Raw genomic sequence first — 20,976 nt, forward strand, 5'->3', positions numbered from 1 at the left:
TTCGGTAAACAGTATTGTCCAAGTCCCACACTTCGTGTATCACAACTTATATATAAAGTAACAACCCTGTGGAAATTTAGGCTTAATCGGACATCGGAGTCGGGAGAAAATAACGGGAAAACCCACTCCTGTTTTCGCGCGTTTCGCCGTGTCATGACATGTGTTTATAACAAATCCGTAATTCTCACTAACGAGAATTTATATTGTTTTACGGTTTTCTCAAAAAGTAAAGCATTTCATGGACTAATATTTCAAGAGAAGTCTTTCACCATTACCTTCTGTAAACCCTGTAAATTATTTGTAAATCTGTGAACTTTTTATTTTTTTTCTGTACCGAAAGGGTCCAATGGCTTTAACAGCTTTATGAAATTGGACCCTGGTCTCTTCAAAAGTTTCCCATAGACTTTAAAATGTTTCCAATAGCAGTGCCCAATGCAAAATGAAAATGGCCTTGCCCTCTCAAAAAAGAAAATCGAGACTTGAAAGGCGATGGCCTCAGTTGCCCTGGTCTTGGCCTTTGTGCCCCTTCGAAAGTTTCCCACAAACTTTAAGATTTTTCCAATAACAGAAGTGCCCCTATGCAAAATGAAAATGGCCCTGTCTTCTCTAAAAAGAAAATCCAGTCCTGAAATCGCCCTGAGTACTCTGCACCCTGTGGCTGTTTACTGTCCCAACTCAGCCAGTGGCTCCATCCTAGCCTTCTTAGATCCTGCAGTCTTTTTGGTGGCGCTCTTCCCCCTGCTGCTCAAACTCCCTCCAGATACACTCCCGCTGGATCCAGAACGGCCTGCACTTGATGATGGGCTTTGGGCGTAGCGTGTCACGCAGGAAACTCCATCCACAAATTTGGTCTTGAAGAGAACGTTGGCGTTGTTGAACATTCCATCCTTGAGGGAAACTACAATGAACTGCAAGGAAAAACAAAAGGTATGTTACCGGTATGAATGATAACCCCCTCTAAAACTGAATTCGTCCATGTAGCATTACGTCACTGTTTGTATAATTAATATTCATCTTATGCAAATCACGCTCAAATAAAATCATAATGCATGATATTTGGTTCTTGGAATAAAACTAGGAATATTTTATTAAGTACAAAGGCTGACCCAAAGGTGGAACCGGATCAATAGACATTATTTAATAACACATTTTCTGGTTTTTGAAAGGGTAAAACAAACAGGAAATCAGCTTTAAAGACACTGGACACTATTGGTAACTGTCAAAGACCAGTCTTCTCAACAAATGCATAAAATAACAAACCTGTGAAAATTTGAGTTCAATCAGTCATTGAAGTTACGAGATAATAATGAAAGAAAAAACACCCTTGTCACATGAAAGATGCTTGATTCCGAAACATTACTTGTTACCAAGTAAGGTTTTATGCTGATAATTATTTTGAGTAATAACCAATAGTGTCCACTGCCTTTAATAAGAAAGAATATCATGCCCGCTTTACTTTCCTTTTACTTTGTACCTACCTGTGAATGCCTGAAGTGGGTTCGCAACATCTGACCGATATTCTGGGTATGTGAGAGATCCAGAGCAGCATCTACTTCATCTAGGATGTAGAGAGGTGCTGGCTTGAAGAGTAGAAGCGACAGAATCAGCGATAACGCCACAAGAGATCTGATGGGAATAAATCATTCATCAAATGTAGCTGAACAAAGACAAACTTGCTAGAATTAAAGACCACGAGAACTAAAGCCCAGTTCATATTTCCTGTGAATACGGAAGTGATACGAATGTTGACTTCACAAATTCGCAACTAATATTTGCATCAGTTGACTTGGGCTAAACTCCTGCAAAACATTCCCAGCACTAACAGCCATGTGATGACAACATTTGTATCGGATTAGCATTCGCAGAGAGTATAAACTGGGCTTAACTGAATGCATTTTTATGAACCTAAAATTCCATTAAGCATTTCAACATTCTTTTCTTGCTACAACTTGACACATATCATGTTCGCACAACATTTTTTTCAAATGCATTTTGAGAAAAGTGGTGTTGTTTTTGTTTTAAAGGCAAGGGTGGAATCTGTTTTTTTTTTCATTTTATTTATTTTTAGGTGTACTTTTTAAATATTTCATTTGTCATATCTATTCTTAACTATTGTAATCACTCTGTAATTTGACCTTTGGGTCACGAAATTTGTCAATTAAAAAAAAAAAAATAATCATCATAATAAACGATTCTTCTGGTCAATTTTATTATATAAAAAAACCCAACAAATTCTTACCTCTGTCCACCACTCAGCTCTGACAGACTCTCTTTCCATACATCACCAAAAGCCACTTTTACTTCCAACCCGTCCAGAACGGAGCGCCCCTCTGTGGGCTGCAGTTTGGCTTGAGTGCCAGGCAGAAGGGTGGAGAAGATGGAACCAAAATCCTGAAAGGGAAGGGTTAAAAATTACCTTCACTCTTCACGTTGCTTCACCGAGTATAGTACATCCTAAATAAAGGGATGTGAAAGGCTGTTAAAAAGAAACCCCTGAACTATGAGCGCAAAGCAAATCAAACACATGCCTGAAATTTTATATCTCTGAGAGGGCAAGGCCATTTTCACTTTGCATGGGGATTTATCATTGGAGAGTCTATAAATTTTTTTTTAAAAAGGTGACGGTTGAAGGGGCACCATGAAGGGGCACCAAGGTCAAAACCACGATTACTGAGTAGTTAAAAAATGGTAGTCGCGACTTGACTATTGGCAATCACTAGTCTCCCAGGCTTTTAACCTTACCTTATTGACTTGTGCCCAGGCTTTCTTGAGTGCCTCATTCTTCTTCTCATCGAGCTCCTGGATGGTCGCCATGATCTTCTTCTTGTCGTTCTCCACGATGCGCTTCTTCTTCATCAAGTCATTGTACTATATCAATAAATAATGGACAATAAATAATAGTAATATTGTACAACTATGCCACGCTTAACACTGCATTTTGTCCCAGGTAGCTGCAGGGAAGGTGTGGAACGGTCTACCACATTCCATCAGAGCCATCCAGACAATAGACACTTTCAAAACAACCCTCAAGACTCATCTTTTTGTAACAAACATTTCAGTAACTTTTCATCGACATTGGATTTTTTAATTTTCTTGATCTTTGCACCGCTGGAGGACAACCAAGAGGGAACTTTTACATTGAAGCGAGCGCATGAGTACTATTGTGGATGCCGGCCCTATCGAAGAATTCGTTACTATTTATGTATAATTGTTTCTGTGGTGTGGTGCTTTTTTGTTTGGAGCGATCAGGAATATCCAGGAAAACAGCTCTAATATGCGAAGCCCAGAGGTCAAACCTAATTGCAAATTCAACCCTACCCCCCTCACCTTCTCTTCTGCTTTGCTCAACATATTCATGGCCCTCATGTTGACATTGCGGCTCAGCTTCTCCTTGGTCTCTTGTAGTTTCTGCAGCCGTCTTGCGACCTCCCTGGGCTCGCTGTTACTGAAGTCGTAGGCCGTGTTAGGCTGACCAAAGTACTGCTTCTCTGTAGCGATCCATTCATACTTGTCCATCAGGCTGGTCACCTACAAAGATAACACATATTCATCAAGTAGGTTAGTCACTTTGTCGTGAGGTTGGGATGGTTAAAGTTTTGTAACCATTTAAAGTGGGAAATATCATTTTAGTGACACTTTTAAAACCAAATTCTCAAAAACTACAGCTCATAAGTAAGTTTAATGTAAATCTTTAGACATTGTGCCAAAATTAACTTAACCTTTAAAAACAAACCCCCAACAGTAAAACAAATTGGACCCCTCCCTCTCCCTGATTATTATTTACCTTATTAGCGGCATCCTTGCTGTCCCGTTGGAATTTGGCCATCTGATGCTCCAACTCTTTCATCTCTAGCTGGATCTCTTGGTCCTCTCGCCCAAGTTGGTTCTTCTCGCCCAACTTGCTTTGGATGTCTTGGTTCCTCTCCTTCAGCAGGTCCTTCTGTCGCTCTAGGTCTTTCTTGGTCTCTGAGACGGCTTTCTGTATTATTAATAATAATATTAATAAATAGGTTTTTTTAAGCACATTTCACAATAACGTTAGTGCATTAGTGCCCTGGTCATTGGGCCAATAACATTCCTTTAATCTGTTTCAGCTCCCTGGGAAGTATACAGCCCTGAGCTGCCTTATGGTGCTAGTGGCTTTTTCAAACACAATATAAACCTCTACTCTCGCAGGTACCCCTTTATACGCATTGGTGAAGAGAAGCAGTTAGGGTAAATTTTGGGAGTAAAAATTGTGCACAAAAGAAATTGACTCCCAAAATAAAACGGTAGACATGCATTCTTAAGGGGTATGTTCTTAGGTTGTGAAAAGGGTCTGTTAGGGAAGATTGCAAAATTTAACATGAGGTATTTACACCCGTTCCACTGCTTTTTTTGCTCATGAATAATTCTATGATGAAACAGCTTGTGTGCGCTGACCTATAAGTTAATGAAAGTCAGTGAGTAGATTATCACAGCCAACAAGTACTGCTGCTAAAAAAAACCAATGGTGTCGGTGTAAAAAACGCATTTTAGTTTTTAATCTTCCATTACATACCTTAGTTTCCTTAGCCTTCTCCTCAACCTCTTTGACCTTTTCTTCAAAGCCAGTGATAGCTTCATCTACAGCAGCTAGTTGATCATCATACTTGGTCAGTTCCTTCTTCAAATCCTCAACCTCGAGCCTCAAGGTTTCCATTTCCTTGAAATGGGCAACAAGAAATGAGACAATGTCAAACTTTGCTGGAGGCCAGTTAATAGTTATTAATTGCTACGAGTGCTGTGGTTAAAACTATGAACAATGATGGAGCGAAAAGGTTTGGACTACGCCTGGGCGACTAGTGTGACTATCGCAAAGTTGCCACTATTGATTGCTTAGTCGAGTAACAACTACTGTTTTTCAACTACCCCCGCAATCGTGCCGCCAAGACTTCTAAAAAAATAGTTGCAACTACCTGCTTGGTAAACCATACATATCGCTCACAACTATTCAGGGTACATAAATTACTTACAAAACGTTGTTATAGATCAGTGACACAATCCTTTAATCCTTTTAGCCTGTATATTACGCCTGCGGCAAACAATATGCCACAATGCATCTTCGGAATTAAATATTAGTCGTGACTAGTGTCAAAGCCGCGCCATATTGAGGCTCGACTAGTCGAGTAGTAAATTTCACTAGTCGCCCAGGCCTAGTTTGGACTAAGGAGCGGAAGGCTTGGACTAGTGAGATGAAGTGGAAGGTTTGGACAAAGATGAATCCAAAAGTTTGCACAACAATGCAATCAAAGGTGTAGACAATGATCCAGCGGTAGGTTTTGATAAAGACAGATCCAATAGTTTAGACATCCAGTCAGCAGAAAGGTTTGGAAAACATTGGAGGGGAAGGGAAGGTTTGAACAATGATGGAGCGAAAGGTTTGGACAAGGTAAATCCAAAGGTTTGGACACTGACTCAGCGGAAGGCCCAGTGGAAGGTTTGGACAGAGATGGAACGGCAGTTTGGGCAATTTTTGGCAAACCAACCTGTTGCTTTTGTTTCATGGCTTTGTTCGTCTCCTCTGCTTTCTTCTTAGCCTTGGTGACTCCTGCCTCCGCTTCTTTCAACTCTTTCTCTCTGAAGGACTTGGCGTCTTTGATCTTAGCCTCAAGATTCTTGCATTTCTCTGACTGCTCCTTATGTTTCTCCTTGGCAGCTGGGATAGCTGCTTCTTGCTCTCCTGCAAAGAAATCAAGACATCAGTTATTTTAAGCACAACAAACTTCTTTGCTGAGAGATTTGGAGTGGCCACATGGCAGTGGACATTCTGGGTAAACTCTTGTTCCACTCAATTTTGAGCCAGAAAATAGAACAAGGTGTTGCAAACAGCTTTCCAACCTAAAAGACCTATTGTATCGAAACAAAAGTGTTGCTCATAGACTCAGGGGCCCATAAAGCCCTTATCACAAGACCACTTTTACAGGCAACTTGGAAGCAATCAACTGCAGTGCATGCTGCATATTAACCACTTTGGTAGCATGCAATGTCTTACGATTTCTAAGAAAAATATGTGAACAATCAAATGTGAATGCCTTTTCTTCTTGGAAATTGCCTGGAACTGGTTGCCTGTTAATTGCCTCGTGTGACATGGACATGTCGGTCGTTTGTAATTTTTGAGCAGTACGCAGATTTCAAAGAACAATGGATTAACCTGGCAAGTCTGCTGCACCTAGTGTCACCACTATATCAGTCAAAAACTATTTATTGCAGAGATGGGATAGGCTGTTGAAAAAAATAATGAACTATGAGCATAAAGCATAAAAACTTCCAAGTGCGTCCCTGCTTACTTCTTTTTTTTTTCTGGGTGGGGGGTTTGAACAAAAAATAGATTTCCGGTTAAAAATGGAGACAGGGAAAAGTTAATTGAAGTCCAAATTGCAGATGCTGAATCCGGCTTACCGACAGAGGCCTCAAGAGTCTGAATCTCTTCAAGTTGTTTATGATGGGAGCTCTGCTGGAGTCGCTCCTGAAGTAAAGTTGTCTCATGGACTTTCAAGTCATACTGCTCCTTCATCTCACGGAATCTAAAAGAAAATAAGATGCGCGGAAATGTTAACATCCACAGTGGAACATACACTGGTCCAAGCTACAATCCTTGGCCCCATTTCATATAGCTGCTAAGCAAAAATATTTGCTTAGCATGAAATTTCTTCCTAATAAACAAGATTTCAAACCAAATTTCCATTTCTTGCATATTGGTTGTCTCTGGTATTCAACTGTTGTTTGCTTATCCTGAAAATCACAAAGAAATTTGGTTTGTAATCCTGTTCTTATCAAGACAAAACTTTCATGCTAAGCAAATTTTTGTGCTTAGCAGCTCTATGAAATTGGGTCCTGTTCCTAACTCCTTGGTCTCCTCGCCCCCCGATCTGCGCTCCAGCTGTGGTGGTTACTATTATTATTATACTCATAAAGTATGATTGTTTTTGACGCTGATTCCAACTGATATGCAACAAAACAACAAAGTTATATTTGTAACAGTTCCATTATTAATGATGTAATGGAACAGTTACAGAAAGGCAAGAACTATTGCAATCAGATGACAACACAAACTCATTTTAAAAGGGCAAAGGGTCGATCTCACAAATAGTTAGCACTAGACCTAAAGTAAGACTAGCCCGAGGAGATATTAAAAACTTAAGACTAGTCATAAAATAGGACAACTAAAGACTAGTCCTAACTCTTTGTGAAATCCAACCCCGGATTAATGAAAGTGAATCAAACCACTATTACTAGAAAGCAATCAATTCTTTAAATTATTATTTTTTAAATTAATCTAAACTGAGTGGGGGACAGGGAGGGTTTGTCAGGTGGCCCAGGCATTTTGGCCAGTATTGCAGGTATGAAATGGCACAAAGTGACTCACTTATCAGCGGCTCCTTTGAGGGTGTTAAGTTCCTTGTCTACGGCCGCCAGCTCTTTCTGTTTCTGCTTCAGTTCCCCCTCAGCCTCTTGCAGTTCCGTCAGCTTGGCTAGAATTGTCGACCCTTTGGCTCTTGCACCTTATCATTCAAATAAATTCAAGACTCACATTTAGTTTTATTATTCAAAATGGAGATTATCGAAAGCAATGTGAGAAAGAAAAAAAAATTAAATGAAAGGAAATCATCGACAAAGCAGACAGTAAAAATACTTTGCTATTGCAAGGGCGAGGCAGTTCCCTTTAACCCTAATCCTTTGAAACCCACACAAATCTTCTTCATGGTGTTGAAGGAGTGCAGAGGATCAGGCATGCAACTGCCCGTTGAAAAAAAAAGAAGAAAATTTTCAAAGGCACAACGCCAGTGCGGAGCGAGGCAGCCGAAACGCCACGGGACATGATACCCACAATGGTACCTTAGAAAATGTTGAGGTTTATTATGCTCTTAGGTGCATTTTTAGCATGTACTAGGCTTATTTTACATGATTGTAGCTGTACACTGTTAATGCCAGGCATATATTAGGCTAAAAAAATCCGAAAAAAAAAAAGTGTTTTTTTTCTCTTTTTTTTTTTTTTTGTTGACGTAAAAAAACAAAAAAAACAAACAAACGGAATTCCGCGGAAACGCGGAAGAGTTGCATGCTGGCGGATTAAGGACTGTAGGCCAAAACAACAATTGCTTATCACTGGGCCAAGTGTACCAACTTTATCCGGACACGTTGGTTTGAAGTGACATAGGAGTGGAGTCTAGAATATACTCCTGGATTATACCTATAGGTAAAAAGGGTTTGATCGTCTCTGAAAACTGCATTGAATTAGAATATTTTAAGGGCTCAAAGCAAAAAAGAGGAACTGCCTGTAAAACCTAGTTCATACTTCCTGCAAATTTTGACATCACAGTCCTGTTTCCGCTGCGAATGTTTCTCAAGAGTTGAACACATTTCAACTGTTGCGAATTATTCTTTGCAAATTTGTGACGTCAAGATTCCTATTGCATTCACATTCACTGGAAGTATGAAACGGGCCTTAGGCACAAATATTAGTACTGACAGTGGTTTTCAGATTTTATTGCCACAAAAAAACAAAGTAAAAAAGAGGAAATGATCTGATCCGCTGATAAGCTGCATGCCTGTATACATCATGCAGTTCAGTTCCATGTGCTTCCAGTAAACAAAGCTGAGTAACGTACCACCTGTTAGGGTCCCAGATGGGTCGAATGTATCTCCAGCTACGGTCACGGTTCTGATTCTAACTGTGGGATCAAAAGTTACCTTGGATAAAAGAAAAATTAAAACAAATTAAAGCTAATGTATATTAATTGGTTTGCGGTGACTAAATTAAAGCTAGTCAATCATTTCCCTGGTGACCTGGTCCCAATTTTATAAAGCATGTACAAAGCAGAAGTTTTGGAGAGGCCATTAGCAGAATGTTAACTTGATACACGCTGCTAACTGTTATTCATAAATACCTCACAGTTTCGCTATTCCTATTGGTGGAGAGCGCGTCAAGTGGGTGTGTATAAACCTTTGTTTATGATCGGTAAAAAGGGTTAATTCATGGGCGTGACACGCGACCTTGCACCTGTTCTTATAAGACAGTTTCTTCATTCCTATTGGTCGAGAGCAATGGCTGAAACAGTTGTGCCACATCACGCTATACGCGCACAACATTCCCGTATAAGGAGTTGTTTACCCGAGGGCGTCGGAGGGCTTTACCATTTCATAGCTGGAGGGGTGTTTTGTTGAAAGAAATCATTTAACAATTATAATTTTGCATTTATTTTACTTTTTGACCAAAAAAGTGATGATGTTATGAATGGGAATCAGTGTGTTGAATCGGTTTTCAACTAGTTGTTTAAACCCGCCGAGGCCTGGTTCTTTATAATTTACCTCGACTTCGTCTCGGTAAAATTATCAAGAACCAGGCCTCGTTGGGATTAAACCACTAGTTGAAAACCTCTTTACCACACATTGATTCCCTTAGTGCACATTAGTTAGCCACGGTCCTACAAATCGTCTACTCAGAACTATAAAGGTTCTTGGTGCAATTTATATAGATTTTGTAAAACTGCTTTTCCATATTTTGAGCTCCTGGTAAATGGGATATTGATCAAGAGTTGTCTTCAAAATATTTGTTTTGCAAAAAGAAACATCTGTTTTCTAAGTAAAAGATTTTCTTCATTTCCCCTTTTCTTTTGCCAAAGTTGTACACGCTGACCGGTTGACTCCCAAAATGGTAAGCTTTAAGGTGATCCCTCTGCTGCCACTAAACAGGTTGTATCCTCACTAGCTCTACGACAGTTACACTAGTGTAACCACACGTAGTTAAATGGCAGATACAGATTGAATGGCTTCTGACTGGAACCCCTGAACAAAGATCTTGATAAAATAGGTAGACCTGCTCTTGTCATTTGTTCTTTGTTCAACCCAAAAGTTTTTTTAATTTACGCAATTAGTTTTCCTAGTGGTTTATGATACTTTAAAAAATAACATAACAATATTTCATAACAATATTGGTTCGTGTAATGCTACAGAAGTTATCCTCATTCAATCTCTTAAAATACCTTCTTGGCATGGTCCATTTGGCTGCAGACTAGTGAGCTGCCAAAGACAAACTGCATAGCGGCTTGCACGTCCTTCTCAAAGCCAACCAGAGACAAGGCAGTGTGGACGTTGGACTTGCCAACCTACAATATAAAAACAAACAAAATGTGTAAAGAACATTTCCATGATAGCTTCTGCAATAAAAAAAAACCCAGCCAAAATATTCCAGCAATTCAAAATAAACAACACAATTAAAAAGCCCCATTAAAGTTAAATTCAGTTTTGGAAAGCGTTCATTTTCCAATAAAGAGTCCAAATGAAAACGGGGAAAAAACTTACAAATCTCTAACTTCACGATAAAACAGAGTATGCAATTGTATTTGATACCCCCTTCCAGGAATGAATGATGATGTAGTCGTTGCTACAACAGCTCAAGCAGCTTAAACAAAAAACGGTTAGTCTTTAAGTGATACTACTACCTCCATTCACAGGTTCATGTAGATATGCCTAAAGCCTGGTTCATACTTCCTGCGAATTCAAAGCGAACTCTGAGGTCACATGGCTGTTTTCACAGTGAATGTTTTGCAGGAGTGTTCAACTGTTGTGAATTATGCGTTGCGAATTTGTGACGTCAAAATTTGTAGTGCTTTCGCATGAAGTATGAACCAGGCTCCAACCACAGATGATTTATAGGCCATGGTTTTGAAAACGCCCTATGGCTGAACTCCAAATAATCTATCAATGTTGCCGACCCTTACCAGATTCTCCGCTGCTTTAATCTTATCAGCATTGAGTGACCTGGCAGCGATCTTGTTGAGTGGTATGATGGTGTAACGACGCTTCAACTCTCCCTTCTGCAGAAGTTTCTTACTGGTCACCTCAGAGTCCACAACAACGTTGTACAACTAGGTAAATAGAAAGGATAAATGGAATAATTCTTTTGTAGGATTTGAAACTTTACATAGTGGAAGTGTAACTATGAGAGGTTTTCGGTAACACAATGTGTATTGTTGGTTCTGAAAAGAATCAGTGATTAATGACGATTCTATAGTATGCTCCTGAAGATGATCAGAGCATACTGAAATCAGTTTTAGGGATTTCAATAGAAGGAATTATTTTTGACAAAGGTTTATCACTGATGTCACTGGTGGAGCAAGGAACACTTACAAAATGTCTGAATTTTATTGCTACTATACAGGAACAACTTCTGGATTTTTTTTTTTTAATCTCGTCGCCTAAGTGGGTTAACTAAAGATACATTAATCTCAGTAATGAGAGAGAGCATGGTTACCTTCCTGCCAGCAGTCACTTCTAAGGCTGTAGCGTTGCGTACATCTTTCACCTTGATGAGTCTGGCAACCAGACCATGGACTCTGGAGTGGTCAAAGTTCTTCTCAGGGTCTTTGTATTCAAATTGTAGGTTGGGAAATCTAAGTAAGAAAAAAGAAAGTACATTAGTTGATTGCTGATAGGAGAACCTCAAGACAGGGTTCGGGATGTGGCTCTGGGTTTCACTGCCAAAAGTATTTTGTGGGTGAAAATAACATTAAAGACACTGGACACTATTGATAATTGTCAAAGACCAGTCTTCTCACTTGGTGTATTTCAATATATGCATAACATAACGAACCTGTGAAATTTTGAGCTCAATTGGTCGTTGAAGTTGCGAGATAATAATGAAAGAAAAAAAACACCCACGTCACATGAAGTTGTGTGCTTTCAGATGCTTGATTTTGAGCCCTCAATCGTTAAATCTGAGGTCTCGCAATCAAATTCGTGGAAATTTACTTTACGTTACTTCAGAGGGAGCCGTATCTCACAATGTTTTATACTATCAATCTCTCCCCATTACTCGTTAAGAAGTAAGGTTTGATGCTAATAATTTGTTTGAGTAACTACCAATAGTGTCCACTGCTTTTAACAATTACTGCATTATGTCATTTCTAGGAAAAATAGCAGGTAGTTTATGAATTTGACATATCTTGAAATCTTGCACCATGAGGCCACACGATATGGAATTATGGCAAACTATTCTGGGGAAAAAAGAGGAAGAATATTCTCAGGTGACATAATGTGATCTTATCGTCCTTTTCAGGACTCACATTTTTTTAATTTCCCATGTCTCCACAAAAGGTGAGTTGATATCTAAAAAATTGTGTCATATTTAGCATTTCTGACTACAGAATTAAATTATACACAAAACTTTATAAATAACTGAACCTTTATTTGTTCATTTATTGAAGGTGTACTTACCTTGCAGTTAGGGCGTTGACCTTGTCGTTGAGATGGTCTACTTGCTGTCCGAGAGTCTTCTTCTGTTTCACCAAGGCATCTTCTTTCCCATCCTCAAAGCCGACTTTCTTCATCTCGGCCTAAGAGGGTCAAAACATGTAGACTGGTTATTAACCGAGGAACAGACATGCCTGATCAAAGACCCTGCGGGATTAAAGGCACTGGATACGTTTGGTAATTGTCAAAGGCCAGTATTCTCTCTTGTTGTATCCCAACATATGCATAAAATAAGCAATCTTTAAGATTTGGACTCACATGGTCATAGAAGTAACAAGAAAAAACACCCTTGTTGCACAAATGTGTGTGCTTTCCGATGCCCACTTCGAGGCAAACTTGTGTGGATCATTGTATTCTACTTTTACAAAATCTTTCCAACTATATCCTTTTTATAACAAACGGTTACAAACGCTTTTTATAGACCAACTCGTCCGATACAAGGCAAGGTGTTCCTTTAAAGGCAATTACTCAAAATAATTATTAGTGTAAAACCTTTCTTGGTGACGAGTAATGGGAAGAGGGTGGTGGTATAAAACATTGTGAGAAACGGCTCCCTCTGAAGTGACGTAGTTTTTGAGAAAGAAGTAATTTTCCACGAATTTGATTTCGAGACCTCAGATTTAGAACTTGAGGTCTCGAAATCAACCATCTAAACGCACACAAGTTCGTGTCACAAGGGTGTTTTTTTTCTTCATTATATGATCTCGCAAGTTCGACGACCGATTTAGCTCAAGTTTTCACAGGTTTGTTATTTTATGCATATGTTGAGATACACCAACTGTGAAGGCTAGTCTTTGACAATTACCAATAGTGTCCACTGCCTTTAAGGACACAGGTGTCACGACTGAGACTCTACTGATCAGAAACATCAAAGTTTGAATCCGGTGCTCTTAACTGCTAGGCCATGACACGCCACTAGTACAGCTTTTATTTTACATATTGTTGGTATTGTGAAATTTTATTGGTACCTCTAGTTTTGCTTTGCTCTTGTTCACGGCTTCTAGGTTAGCAGTGTCTTTCTGGTACTCTTTCTCCGTCTTCTTCACCTCCGACTGTTTCTTCTTCAACTCTGACTGGGCCGTCTTAAGTTTGCTCTGTGCTTGCTTAAGATCCGTCTCCGCAGAATTCATTCCGTCCTTACAAGCTGGGTGGAAAAAAAAACAAGTTAATTATCATAATTGCTGGGAAAACTACCACAAAAGACCATCAGTCTCCTCTGCGCTCCTTAACATGAACATAACACTGGAGTTGATTTCACAAAGAACTTAAACTCTTTGTGAAATCCACCTCATCATCATCATCATTCTCTGAATCCATCATGGGGGACAACCAATTCTGCTGCTTATTGCCACAGCTGCGCAGCCCGAGACTCGAAGTTCGCTTCCACTCGGCCCACCCAGGTGCTGCGAGGTCAACCTCTTGGCCTCTTCCAGGCTGGGCAGAGGCGGGATCCTCCCCGTGCTTCAACGCTCAGCTTGAAATCCACTCATGGGCTCTTATATACCGCTTTATCTAACTACTAGGGGTCTATCAAAGCACTTATTAATTGCTTTTTGACAGGATAAGCAAAACTAAGTTTTGAAAATTGAGACCTATTTCGCGTATCAAAAAATACTTTGATACCCCTAGGACAAATGAAATAAATCTTCTTGTAGTGCTTGTGCAACTATAAACAGTTTACGACTATGAACAGTTTACATATTATTATGTGGAATGCTATTACTCAATGTGATTCCCAGTCTTGTAAAAAAAAGACTTGTGCATATAAAAATGTACGTATTCAATTTTTTCCGTCACGTAACACTGACTGCCAAGTTTCCAAACAGTACATCCAGCTTGTGCGTGATTAACGCTCCACACAGAATGGAGGCACGCAACCACAGGACTAATTGAAATATCCCTCGTTTACTTTTATGCTAAGCTAAGTTATTATATTTTGTGTTTATTTGTAGTTACTGTACAGCGCTTTGTAACTTTTGAAAAAGGCGCTCTATAAATATTTATTATTATTAATATTATAACAATTTGGATACATTCAAGTCACACTTCAAGGGGGTTACGATTAGGCCTGGGCGAATTATTTGAATATCCAGTTAATGGCGAATAGGTTTTCCTATCCAGAACCGCGAATGCCTTTTTTTTCTTAACCGGATATCAGCATAGGGCGCGAATAGCTATTTATAAACCGGATAGTTCTGTAATTACAACCAAGTAACCGGATATTCTTTTAATATCCGAATATCCGCGGACGTCGGGCGACAACTGACAGGAATGTTTTGTCTGAATCCTTATGAAACTTCTATTAAAACAGCATAAATAAAGTATTGAACTATGCTCACCTCCGTGAAGAGTTAAAACAATGAAATTTCTGACGTAATTTGTTCAAAGATTACGAAAGTTTTCCTTCACGTAGAGTCAATCACGATCAAAAGAAAAAGCAAATCGCCATCTTTAAATTAGATCTGGTTATTTTTATGAATGAACCAAGTGACACTGTCTAAAACTAATATCAATCCGCCCATACGATCTCATTCACAAACGAGCAGCGCCCTCTAGTGGCAAAAAAAATAATATTTTTAGTTGGCCAGCGGTATCCGAATATCAAAATTTCACTGCGTGCGAGATCGAACACCACTGGGACAAGGTTGGTACTCACCCATAAGCTGATCAGCTAGTGTCTTTGCTTCTCCGTCTTCACTGCTTGACAGGCCAGAGGACACTGCCTGTAGGTGTTTCTGGGCTGCTGCAACGGCTTCAGTGTTCTCCTTAAATGAAGCTTCTACTTTCTCAAAGTTAGCACTGTTCTTGTTGATGTCTTTCTCTTTGCCCTTCAGGGTGGCTTGGTCCTGCGGGGGAAACGAAGTGCTGTAAATTTGTTTTAGTCCTTTAAACCAGGAACTTCAACTCAGTTATATTTTTTGAAGCACAACATTGGTAATTGTGAGAAACCCCATACATGCACTTTATGTGACTGAACATATTCATGAAAAAACAAACCTGTGCCAATTTGAGCTTACTCAGTAATCAGATTCACACAAAAATAGTGCAAAACACTCTTATATGTTTTCACCGTTTTCAAATATCGAGTAAACATCAATTTGTTACATCACCGATTCAGATCCACATCACTACTCATGTACATAATGAGCCAAATTCATAGCGCTGTGTAACGGTAACCCAATTTTCAAGTTAACTATATAGCAACAAAAATTGCTTAAGCGCAAGAGTATTTAACAGGTTAGCAAGCAAATTAGGCAGCCAGCTTGCATACTCACCATGGATTCAGTTGATAAGCGGCTTTATGAAATTAGACCACAGTGGGTAATGACTGGTCAGCACTACTTTGTAAACATTTATAACATTAATGTTTTGCATAAAAGGGGTCAATCTCATAATTAAAAGAAAGTGTCACTGTCAGGAAGTTCACACTAAGAGCTTTTAGACACCCGTAGATAAAGTGCGGTATAAAAACAAGTTATTATTATTATTATTATTATTATTATGAATAAAAAACCTAACTAGATTCTATCCCCATCATGCAGGGTTTATACAAATCCTACTTAATGCAGTAGTTTACACACTGACCTCTTCATAGCTCTTAAGTATTGCCTTCTTATTCTTCTTCTCCTTGGCCAGAGCTTCCTTTTGATGTTGAACCGAGCTCTGCATCTTAGTGTCAGTGTTCTGTCTCTCAGTAAGGGCCTTCTCAATCTCCTTCATGGCCCCACCGGCCTCCGAATCTCTCTGCCTCTCAAGATCCTTGATGAGCTCACCGATCTCCACAATTTTAGCGTCAATCTGAAACAATGCAAGAAAATCAAATAAACAATGCGAGAGAACTAAATAATCAATCTGAAATATTCTTCACTTGCACTTCTGATCAAAATGCCTTCCCATTCAATAGTAACCCGTAGAGACCAGAGCGGCTGCAAGCGGCTAGTACCAAAATGCCCAGAGTGGATGCAAATGACCACAAAATTTGATAAATTTATTTCTCCAACAATGGGGTAAAAAAAAAAAGGATATGGACTTAATTTTTGTTCCATTCTTTCGCAATGTTTGTTGAAAGGAACCCCCGGAGAGATTTGATTGAAAAATTCTTGCAAATACATGCGAAACAGTGAACAGCACCTCACTAGTCTGGATTCACTAGTCCGGATGTTGAGTGAAAACAAACGTTTAAGTCACTGGACACATTTGGTAATTGACAAAGATGAGTGTTCTCACTCTGTGTATCCCAACATATGCATAAAATAACAAACCTCTTTCTCAAAAACTATGTTACTTCAGAGGGAGCCGTTTCACACAATGTTTTATACTATCAAATGCTCTCAATTTCTCGTTACCAAGTTAGTTGTCATGCTAACAATTTTTTGAGTAATTACCAATAGTGTCCAGTGCCTTTAAAGGAAAAACTTTGTCATACCTCCGCAAGTTTCTCTCTGAGTTTGGTCATCTGATCAGCCATCTTGCCCAGATCTTCAGCGGACTTCTTGGACATCTCCTCAGCGCCAACAAACTGATACGCAATGTGGAGACGGGAGAGATGCTCCAGTTCCCTCATCACTTTCTGATACTCCAGGTAGTTGGATCGCTCCTCCTTCAGACGGGTGAGGGTGGGTGTGATCTCCTCCGACATGATCTAAGGAGGAAAAGGGGGAAGGGGGAAACAATATTATCATCAAAGGAATTATTTTGTTAGGAAAAAACAGTTCTATAATGCTCCTTTAAAGATAAATGTTAGAATGAGGGAACACACCGAGTCGATCTCTGTGAGTTTGGCATCTTTCTTCTCGATAGTCTTCTGGGCAGACGCTTTTTTGTTCTCGTACATCCTGGTGCCAGCTGCCTCCTCAATCATCGCAAGAATCTGAAATGGATTTCAAACAAGTTGATTTAAACTGCACATCATACATTTGCACTGTTCTAAACGTTGACAGATGGAGAGTCAAGGTTAATTGTTTAATTACTTTATTACCATGGACTGGGCAAGGCCTTTTTATTTTGCGAAGAGCACTTTCGTTGGAAAACCTCAAATACTACAGGAAACTTCTGCAGGGATACCAAGGCCAAGACCAGGGGCAACAGAGGCCATGTGTCAATGCTTGTGTTACACTCTATAACCGTAGCAACCTTAACCTTACAGCGCCTTTTCCTAAGTAGGAAAAGGCGCTATATAAATGGTGTTAATATTATTATTATTATTATGATAAAGTTGTTAGTAAAGTCCTCAGTTTTCTTTTAAATTCACTAAAAGCCTATTTTGTTTTAAAAAATTGCATGACTATGGAAATATATCATGACTACATTAGTCACTAAACTAGTCATTGGTCACTCTCCATCACTCTCTTATTTCAGTGGTTTGAGGCACAAAAAGATCTGAAACTAGGACCCATATTTTAGGAGGGATGTTGACTACCGGTAACATTTTTTCAATCGAGTTCAATAATTTTTTAGGAACAGTATCCTCAGCAATAGATACCAGAGATCTAGATTTCTTTTAAAGCTGAAGAAAATACCGTCTTTCTAAAATATTTTATTGTACACGTATCAAGGATACATCATACATTTGTATCGCTCCAAACATTGAGTGATGGAGTGTCAAGGTTAACTCTTTAAATTACTTTATTACCAGGCCTTGAAGAATGTCATCTTATGACTGGGCAAGGCCTTTCTACTTTGCAAAGAGCACTTTTGTTGGCAAAAAGCTACTACAAAAAAGTTTGCCTAGGGCCCAATTTCATAAAGCTGCTAAGCACAAAATTTGCTTAACATGAAATTCCTTCCTTGATAAAAACAGGATTACCAACCAAATTTCCACCTAATTTTCAGGATAAGCAAACAACAGCTGAATACCAGTAACAAGCAACATGCAACATATGGAAATTTGGTTGTTAATCTTGTTTTTATCAAGGAAGAAATTCCATGCTAAGCAAATGTTTGTGCTTAGCAGCTCTACGGAATTGGGCCCATGTGTTTCTGGCATGGTAGGCTGAAATCTGAACATTGAGGAATAAGAAACCCACTGCTCACCCACTGGGATATGAAAAGAATGTGCACAGATGTGCCAACGTCAAGGCAACTCTGCAAGCTACAAAGTGCATAGAAAAATGCATACCCCTAGAACAAATAAGAAGAGCTTTGGAACGCCCTTCAGATTTAAGAAATGAGTAGAAAAACATTCAACGAAACTTACCTCTGGAGGTTTCATGTTTAATACCTTGGTGATTCGACCCTGGAAAAAAAAAAAAAGGTTTTTAAAAATGTCACTAAGTTTTAATTATTCAAAGAGCTCAAAAGTAAAACCCTACTCCAGGCCTGTAGGTCTATGGTTTGGTTTTGAAAGGGCAATGGCACCAAGTAAAGGGCACCCTAAATAAAGAAATTGTAAATTTCTACTGGAGCATTTCAAGGGCACCTAGGCAATGACCGGGGGCATAGAGGCAATGGCCTTCTTTGCCTCCGTGAAGTATCATCAGACTCTGCTACATGTAGGGTCGTAACATCAGGCCATTTACTATTTTTGTATTAAAAAAACAGACTTATGACTATGCAAGGTCCAATGTTTGCAGACATAACTTTTTTTTCTGTGGATGAATTTTGACAAAATGTAGTTTTAACTTGATAAAAACCAAAAGAAGCCAACACTTTTTCATCCACAGACAATTGTCCGAAAATCAGACTTAGCAGCCGTAACTATTTGAATTTCTTTTTGCAAGAACCTTCTCTTGTTTTATTACTTACGGGTAGTTGGTTTGTAAAGAACATGGAGCAGATGTTACTTACTTGCATAATGAGGAAGTGTGGATTATTGACGTTAAGTTGCACAGAGCAGAACAGATCCTGCACCCGGCTGTTGTTGGCATTGCTGCCATTGATGAGGTACTTGTTGCGGCCACCAATTACCACCTGCAGAATTTGGAATAAAGTACATTGAAATGATTGAATACATAATCATTATCCATGATATATAGATACATTCTTAAACTTGGAGCTGATGAAATGAAAAGTCAAACTGCAAAACGGAAGTCCTGCTGGGATTTGTTACTCATTGGCGAACTCCAAAAACCCAGTCGATTCCTTTCTCAGGGACACAAGTCTCATGACTGGGAATTCAAACCCACACTTTGCCGCTGACAACAACAGAAGCTTGGGTTCGGTTAACTAGATAATGTAAATCAGCCACAACACACCACAAAACATTTTAAAGTTAATTTTTAAAACTTTGATATTGAGTTTAGTACAAAAAGCTTGGCAGGTGCTTCCTAGTAAATTTATCAAAATCGAACAGAACAAGAAGCTTGTTACAATTTTCAAAAGGAGGCACTCAGGGGAAGTGGAAAGTCTGATGTGTGTAAATCTTGTTTTTCGTTTACCTGTCTGGACACTGTGATCTCATCAAAGGTCTCGTATCCCAAGGGGCTCTGCTTTTTGTCTCGATTGTCAAAAGTGATGGTCACTGTTGCCTTGGTAACACCTGCCTGTCCACCCTTGTAAACAAGCTCTTGAAGACTACCTGCTCGGACCTAAAACATTTCAAAAAAACAAATGATCAACAATGTGTACATTACATTGTGTACATTACATGTAGGTGGCAGGGTTTGCCCTTAACTTGTTTAGTGACTAGCCAGCAGGACAAGTTAGCTTGGCATTTCACTAGTCCATCATCTTTTTCACTGGTCCATATTTTCAAATGAAAAATTGAAGTTTTTCAAACTAAACTAGCCAGCCGGACTACTTGGAGTGAATTTTAACTGGTCCCCAAGTTTTTTAACTGGCATTTGGCCAGCGGACCACTGTTAAGGGAGAACCCTGAGTGGGGATTTGGGTGGTCAGGGTGGTGGGGGATATTAAAATGTTTTAGTTCTACGGCCGACAATGGTGGTAGGCCTAGATGTACCTGGGAAGGATTTAAATTTATATACTCCGTTGTTCTCTTCTTCCTTGTGAAGTGCAGCCTTCAAATGATTGAAGATGTACGCACTGCGTGTGACTGTGAGCACATGGACATGATGGATGGGTTGACTTTTAAGCAACAGGAATTTGTGTCAGGTGCAGAGAGAATTATGTACATGTGTGAGTAAAAAAGCTGGAGAAAAGGTTGCTGGAGAAAAGGGTACCAGTTTAAAGGTGTCAAAAAGAAAAACAAGGAATTTACAAAGGGAGAATTTTCCATGTATATGCCAACCCTGTCCCTGCCACCGATTTTTAAATTATTTTTATAAATAATAATTATAAAAACAAACGGAATAATTTTGAGTAAATTAGTTTCTATGTAACGAATGACAAAGAGGTGGCAGGATACGAACAATTTTCCTTTAACTAATATTACGGCCCAATATTACAATATTCTTTGTTGATTTGTTAATTTCCGATTGAGTACTGTAAACAAGAGTGTAAAGTTACCTGTGTAAGATTGGAGATTCCCAACAGAAAACAAATGGAATCCAAAATGTTCGACTTTCCCGATCCGTTGAGTCCAGTTATGGCGTTAAAAAGCGGGTCAAATCCTTTTATTTCTGTCCTCTGTGCATAGGACTTGAATCCATCGATGACTACTTCCTTGATGAACATTTTGAATCAAGATTAGATACCTTAAAACTGTTAAAAAGTGAGATTTTTTAGAGTTACATATTATTTGGATACAAACTTCATTGAGTCGAATTCGGCGCCTGAATTGACGGTTAGGGGCCTGTGCGCAAG

General features: G+C 39.2%; 1 protein-coding gene across 1 annotated transcript; it reads right to left on the reverse strand.

The window, feature by feature from the left end:
* Positions 1 to 358: 358 nt before the first annotated feature.
* On the reverse strand, positions 359 to 20,927 carry LOC117297940 (structural maintenance of chromosomes protein 2-like). Its single transcript, XM_033781131.1, has 24 exons — positions 20,680 to 20,927; positions 19,650 to 19,799; positions 19,060 to 19,182; positions 18,470 to 18,508; positions 17,033 to 17,143; positions 16,700 to 16,915; positions 15,859 to 16,071; positions 14,930 to 15,119; positions 13,242 to 13,417; positions 12,238 to 12,356; positions 11,276 to 11,414; positions 10,743 to 10,889; positions 10,005 to 10,127; positions 8,631 to 8,712; positions 7,388 to 7,523; positions 6,421 to 6,545; positions 5,508 to 5,701; positions 4,541 to 4,684; positions 3,785 to 3,979; positions 3,328 to 3,528; positions 2,743 to 2,868; positions 2,240 to 2,391; positions 1,479 to 1,626; positions 359 to 908 (listed from the first exon to the last, which is right to left on the reverse strand). Exons 1-24 carry the CDS (start codon positions 20,845 to 20,847, stop codon positions 663 to 665), a joined length of 3,663 nt encoding a protein of 1,220 aa, XP_033637022.1. The 5' UTR covers positions 20,848 to 20,927; the 3' UTR covers positions 359 to 662.
* Positions 20,928 to 20,976: the final 49 nt, after the last annotated feature.

The sequence above is a fragment of the Asterias rubens genome, chromosome 12 (genome assembly GCF_902459465.1).
Source record: "Asterias rubens chromosome 12, eAstRub1.3, whole genome shotgun sequence".
NCBI classification, from domain to species: Eukaryota; Metazoa; Echinodermata; class Asteroidea; order Forcipulatida; family Asteriidae; genus Asterias; species Asterias rubens.

What these genes read in the sequence shown, in the direction of transcription:
- LOC117297940 (XM_033781131.1), bottom strand. Translation starts at nt 20,847, where the DNA reads ATGTTCATCAAGGAAGTAGTCATCGATGGATTCAAGTCCTATGCACAG. An exon ending in AAGTGACTGCTGGCAGGAAG is followed by an intron (nt 10,890 to 11,275) that starts GTAACCATGCTC and finishes CTATTTACCTAG; the next exon opens with TTGTACAACGTTGTTGTGGA. An exon ending in GACTCTTGAGGCCTCTGTCG is followed by an intron (nt 5,702 to 6,420) that starts GTAAGCCGGATT and finishes ATTTCTTTGCAG; the next exon opens with GAGAGCAAGAAGCAGCTATC.